We start from the raw sequence: 6173 nt of genomic DNA, 5'->3' as shown, positions 1-6173 counted from the left end.
ACATTAAATATAATGCATGGTAATTTTTGTAGATTTAATTATGAGTAAAAATTAATTACATGAATTATTCAATTCTCTTATCCAATAACCTAGAGTGTTCACTACATGATAATACTCTTCTATATAACAAACATAATCTTTAAAAGAAGATTTGTACATCAGACATGTAAATGAAAATTTTTATTTTCTTTTTCATTGTCATTATTCAAGAAAAAGTAGTCAATTTACCTTCCTTCAACCGAAAAATTGAATGTAACAAACAATGAACTAAGTAAAAATATGCAACATTGAAATGAAAAATGATACATACCAAACAACAAATAGATGCCCATGACGCCTTTAACCTTCTTGAAGAATGCCTCGAATGCACTGAAATAATTAAATTCTAATTCAGATACTATATTCTTCAAGAATTTACCGCCAATAAATTAACGAAACAACATACATATTCTTTCTCACACAAGTAGGTTTGTTCTACCTCATGAATGTTGAGCAGATTTTTTGTCCAAATGAAAAACTCTCTATAATTATTTAGCACCTGTTGCGTTAAAAACATAAATTTTCGATGAAAAGAATGAAACAAAACATGTAATATTAGTTCTATCTATATACATATATGTCTAAAATTTATTGATCAAAAGAAACATGAAAAATTTGGAGAAGAATTTTGTGAGATAAATCAATTCACATGCTATTGTCATGAGAAGACATCAAAATAATGTATTTTGTTGGAAAAATCAGATATATAATTTTATCAATGGAATTCTTCAAATTCTTTAACTTAAAATTAAATAAGAGATGTTTTGAAATGTTTGAACTTCATTTCTTTGAATGACTATTTATCTCTCATTATAACTTTATTACTTTAAAGTTTATTATCTAATTATTTATTAAAAATACTTTTACATTTTAAATAATAGAAAAAATATTTAAGTGAAGGGTAAAATAGTAATTCAACTTTGAGGTTAGGAGCTTCCCACTTATAATAATATATGTTGAGTCGGGGTTTTCCGCGATAAAATATTGTGACATTACTTTATTTGTTTTACGCAACGTAACTGCTGTAATCTGCAAAGAAACATATAGAGTATACATGTTCCTTAGGCAAATCTAGCGGTCAGTATTCCAACAGTAGAGTCTGGAGATACCGCTAAAGGAAAAAAAAAAAAGACAACAAATTTATAACAATGTACTAAACAAATGTAGCAACAAATATTGGATCATAAAAGAAACAAATATTAATAAAAATTAGTATGTACATGAGATCAAACTGCACATATAGAAGACTAGCTAGAAAGAACTAAAATGGTTACAATGAGATCAAACTGCTAAACTGTCAATATAGAGAAGACTGTGCATGCAGTTGCCATAACTTCAGCACTCAGCAATAAAACATAAGCCTTTTAATGTTCTCAGTGAGTTTAGGTAAAGGAGTTGTCTTCGGTGGAGCAGCGCGAGATATGTTAGAACTTCTTGTTAGAGTAGACAAATCGGAACGTTCAAGATACAGTCTGCCTCTATATGCAGCTAAATGGGCGTAATAAACCGGTGGCACCAGTGAAATAGGCTTGGTGCATCTCACAAATGTGTAGCAAAGGTTGTATACCAATTTTTGTAGCTCATCAGAAGTGAACTGGTTTTCATCCCATAGAACATGGTAATGGATTGGCCTACTCGTTCCTTTTACACCCCAATGGCTGCATAGATAGAAGTCGAATTCACTTGGATGAGTGATCACTGTATCTACAACTGTACCTGGTAGGATGTTTTCGTTGAAGAGCGTGTTTTTAGTTGTTGATGGATCAAGTTCACAAGGAAATAGCCTAGTATGGTGTCTTTTCTGAACTACCACAAAAGTAATGGGAGGTTTGTAACCTGGAAATCTCGAACATGCCACGCGAATTGCTTGGAGCTCCTCTTTAAGTACTTTCAGGAATTGTGTTTCACTTACTCCATCCCTGAAGAAGATTATTCTTTCAGGGAGTTTTAGCAGCTCCTCATAAAAATCATCAATAATCTCCCCGACCATCGCGCTGAGATCTTGAATGATCTCCTGCCTATGCGTTTGGGATCTCATCCTGGAGACATACTTGTTGGCTGCTGGCCAATTTACACTACCAACTACAGCAGCGACGGAGGGGCTAAAATCATCAAGAGGGTGCGGATGAGTCACATCCGCACCCATAAAAATGACTGGACCGTCATGTTTGAAGAGCCGTGGTATTTGAGAAGGCAATGAATTGTACAATGCAACTGTGCATCCCCCAACTTTGGCATTGATCTTGAGAGCCAAATTTGCCAAAAACTGTGAGCTAATTTTGCCAAGGTTTGGGTACAAACAGCATTGTGTTACAATCCCGATGCTTGTCTCAGCGATTCTTTTCAAGTCCGCGTATCCTTTGTGTTTTCTCTCCATCACACAAATAACAAGTTGGAGATTGTTAAATGAAGCTCTATGTAACTTGTTGAGTTTGCTTTCTAAGTTTTTAACATTGTTGAGCAAATGCAAGGGTTCAAACTGAGGATTAAGTACTGTATTCTTATTCAGAAAGATGCCTAATTGCTCACACCTTTGACATAACTGGTTTATGAATTTTGGTACGTGGGACTTCTGATCAGAGGTTCCACCAAAACTCATTAGTGCCCATCTCTCAACTCGAGTACTTTCGAAGACATGGCTGTCCAGAAGATTCCACTGCCTATCATGCCGGGAAGGAATAAGATTTCTAACCTGACCACGATCACCTAGTTTAAGCTTAGGAGGCTGAAGAATTCTCCCATACAATTGAGTCATTTCTTTCGAGATTTGGAGTTTGAAGTCACTGGCATGATTTCCACTGTCAGGTAATTAAACAATCTTAATACGAAGGCACTAACAAAATGAAAGTGTAAGCAAAAAAAAAACAAAGGAGGTAGCATGCTGCAAAGGCAGAAATTACCTTGTTGGTCCAACCAGTCCTGTCACGACTCTGTCTATAATTGCCTTTCTTTCCCTTGGTCTTTGACATCCCATTTTGAGTATTCTTGCAGTCTGATCATCCGAAAGCTTCCCAAGAAACTTCTGTCCTTCACAAATCATACAAAGTTCCATCGGAAGATAACAAGGTTTACTTCTGCTAATCTGCAAGCACGGCAAGTTCCTATATAGTATATCATAGTTGTAATGATCCTTGAAGTAGCTCACTATTCTAAGGATTTTTCCATCCCTATCCTGAAAGCAGAGGTTCTCCGTAATCTCCTCGGTTAAGCTATAAATACGATATCTCTGAACAGTCTCTCTGTGGCAAACGAAGACCCTGATGTTCTTCAGTGCTTTCTCAACCTCTTTCTTCTCTTCATTCGTCAAGCCTCTTGTTTTCCTGTGAGAAATGTCATGGAGGAAGTCCAGGCGTTTTTCCAAGTAGGTGATCACTCCGATACTCTCGTGGAAAGCAGTCACTGAGAAATCAACATTGAGAGCAAGTCCTTGTTGTGTTGGTCTAAGACTCTGAAAGAAACCCCTTAGCGCCACGGCTCCACCCCCAATATCTTTTTGTCCTCCCATACAACTCGAGTAAAATGATCTCCCAGCCGTTATACACTTCTCCGTTGGGCTCTCGCGCAACACAACATCTAATGCATGCAGATATTCCTGAGGAAGTGGACTCCCACCATCATCTCCTTCTTTATTCAAGTAGCTTTTTAGTTCTTTCCCATCAAATTGAGATATAAGTTTGATGTTAACGCGGAAAAGCTTAATCTGCTGTCCTTCTTTCTGCAATTTAACTATTTCTCCAGACTTGTTGCTGCCACTACAAGGAATTGGCAGGCTAATGTAAAATTCAATCTTATTATTTTGAAATTCAATAGGGCTGTATATAGTCCTTCCACCATCATAAACTGGAAGAGCACCTGATAGCATAACAGAATGGTCCTCCACAAGTTTTTTCTTGATTAGCCTAGCAATATCCTTGGATGGATGAGGTGAAATTTCAACATCATAATGGAAAATTCTCTGTGAAGGATCAAGCTGGACAAGGAAATGATTAGCAAGAAGTGATATTACTGGTCCTTCAACACCACCAGAATCTGGTCTTCTTGCCACCACAAGAGATTCTATGGTGGTTGCAGCAGCCTTGACCCTCCTTCCATATTTCTGTTTGGACACATCATTTTGCCTTTGGAGCACCTTTGAGGCTGTTTAGTAAGTCCCATCAAAATGAAAACAAGCCACATCAAGTACAATGTTAATTTCATGAAGTGTTTAATATCAACAGGTGCATGTCGGGTCGTTCAAAAGTAGTGTAATTCTAGAGGATCTAACATAGGTACGATAACATTTTCGAGAGTTCGAGCAACATAGTTCCACTAATACTCTAACTAAAGGATATCAACTAGTGGATTAAATGAAGACAACAAACAATGAACAAAACAAAACATGATGAGAAGTGGTACTCCACTAATAAAGAAGTAACAGTAGACTATTGTTCTCATGCTTTAGCATATATTATTGTAAAAAAGAAGCCTAATCTTTCTACTTTCAGCAGAAAAAAAAGCTGATTTTTTTCTGCATTTGATATCGAGAGACTACAGATACAATATCAAAAGCACAATGTTGATGTCATAAATTAAAGCTTCAATCTTGACAATAAACTTTGAACAAACAGAACATGACAAAAAGAAAAAGGTACTTAATACTTAAACTAATAAAAGAACTAACAGAAGGTTACTGTTATCATGCTTTTTACCATATACTAAAAAGAAGTCTTAATTAAACTCCAATCCTCAACTTTCTGCAGAAAAAAAAGCTAATCTTTTTTTATCATATACATAAACTGAATACCAAAAAGACTCTAATTAAACTCTCTACATAAAAATCCAATCTTTTTTCTTTAAAAGAAGTAAAAGGGGTTCTCAATTCTTGATTACCTGAGATTTGTTGAATCTTGAAATCAGAAGGGGTGGCAAGAAAAGGATGATTCTGGTTAAATGAAGGTTTATGGAGATGGGTTCTTGATCTGAAGTTGTGATTTTGAGGAAAAGGTAGTTGGAGAGGAGGTAGTAGAGGAGGTAAAGGAAGAAGAGGAGGGTAAGTTTCATGATATTGATTATTATTAGTATTGTGATGAAAACCAAAAGCAATATAGTGATTATTGTTGTTGTTGTTATTTGGACATATTTTGGCAGTTGTTGATTTAGAGTTGCATTTGTTGGAGTTTTCAGTATGTTCCATAACTTGTTGTTTGAAATAGAAAAGAAAGGGTTTTTGTGCATGAGAGAGTGAAAGGAAAGAAAAGAATACTCAGAGATATATAAAGAATACTTTCAGTACTATCAGTAGAGCAGTTGTTATTGCTGGCTGCACAGACAGGGTGGAGGGGGGGAGAGGAGAGGGTGAGTAGGAGGACAAAGAGCTATTTATGAGGGTATTTGGCAAAATAAAAATAAAGGGAAAAGGGTCAAATACATCCTCAACTTTATCATTTGAAGTTATACGTAGTTCGTTATGAAAGTAGTTCATATATATCTTTATCGTTATACAAACAACTTATATATATCTTTATTGTTATGCAAACGACATATATGAACCACTTTGATAACGTTGGGGAAGATATGAGCCATTTTTATAATGAGGGGTATATTATTTTTTTCGAGTTGAATTTCGGAAAGTACGTTTGGTCTTAATTGAAAAATAATGAGAAAAAAATTTAAAATGTAATTAAACTTTGATCGAAATTGCTGTAACAATTCCAAATTTTGGGTAGGACCTATTACTCCTACTGCTTAATAGTGTATTTGAAATATATATAGATATTTATGTGTACATCATAAATATTGCATCATTATAACTAGTAATTTGTTCAGCTTGACACTGATATACTTTGAAATATACTATTAAATATATAGATATTCACGTGTACATCATAAATACTGCATCATTATAACTAGTAATTTGTTCAGCTTGGCACTGATATACTTTGAAATACACTATTAAATAATAGAGGCGTAATGAATTCTGCTCAAAGTTTAAAATTGTTACAACAATTTTAATTCAAATTTAAATATACTTTTAGACCTTTTCCCCAAAAATAATAAAAAAGGTCTTTCTGCTTTTCACATTATAAATTACTCACAAAAAGTAAAACACAACTCAAATTAGTATTTGTTTACATCTAAATACAACTTCAATCTTC

At 34.7% G+C, this 6173-nt stretch overlaps 1 protein-coding gene across 1 annotated transcript; it reads right to left on the bottom strand.

Annotated features, from left to right (window-relative positions):
- Window positions 1-1193: 1193 nt before the first annotated feature.
- LOC107014785 (protein argonaute 7) lies at window positions 1194-5356 on the bottom strand. Its single transcript, XM_015214874.2, has 3 exons — window positions 4909-5356; window positions 2940-4176; window positions 1194-2837 (listed from the first exon to the last, which is right to left on the bottom strand). The coding sequence occupies exons 1-3, from the start codon at window positions 5210-5212 to the stop codon at window positions 1382-1384; spliced, it is 2997 nt and encodes a 998-aa protein (XP_015070360.1). The 5' UTR covers window positions 5213-5356; the 3' UTR covers window positions 1194-1381.
- Window positions 5357-6173: the final 817 nt, after the last annotated feature.

Source organism: Solanum pennellii, chromosome 1 (genome assembly GCF_001406875.1).
Source record: "Solanum pennellii chromosome 1, SPENNV200".
Taxonomy (NCBI): domain Eukaryota; kingdom Viridiplantae; phylum Streptophyta; class Magnoliopsida; order Solanales; family Solanaceae; genus Solanum; species Solanum pennellii.
This window is presented reverse-complemented; position numbering and strand designations above follow the sequence as displayed.

What these genes read in the sequence shown, in the direction of transcription:
- LOC107014785 (XM_015214874.2), bottom strand. Translation starts at nt 5,212, where the DNA reads ATGGAACATACTGAAAACTCCAACAAATGCAACTCTAAATCAACAACT. An exon ending in CAAGATTCAACAAATCTCAG is followed by an intron (nt 4,177 to 4,908) that starts GTAATCAAGAAT and finishes CTTACTAAACAG; the next exon opens with CCTCAAAGGTGCTCCAAAGG. An exon ending in GGACTGGTTGGACCAACAAG is followed by an intron (nt 2,838 to 2,939) that starts GTAATTTCTGCC and finishes ATTACCTGACAG; the next exon opens with TGGAAATCATGCCAGTGACT.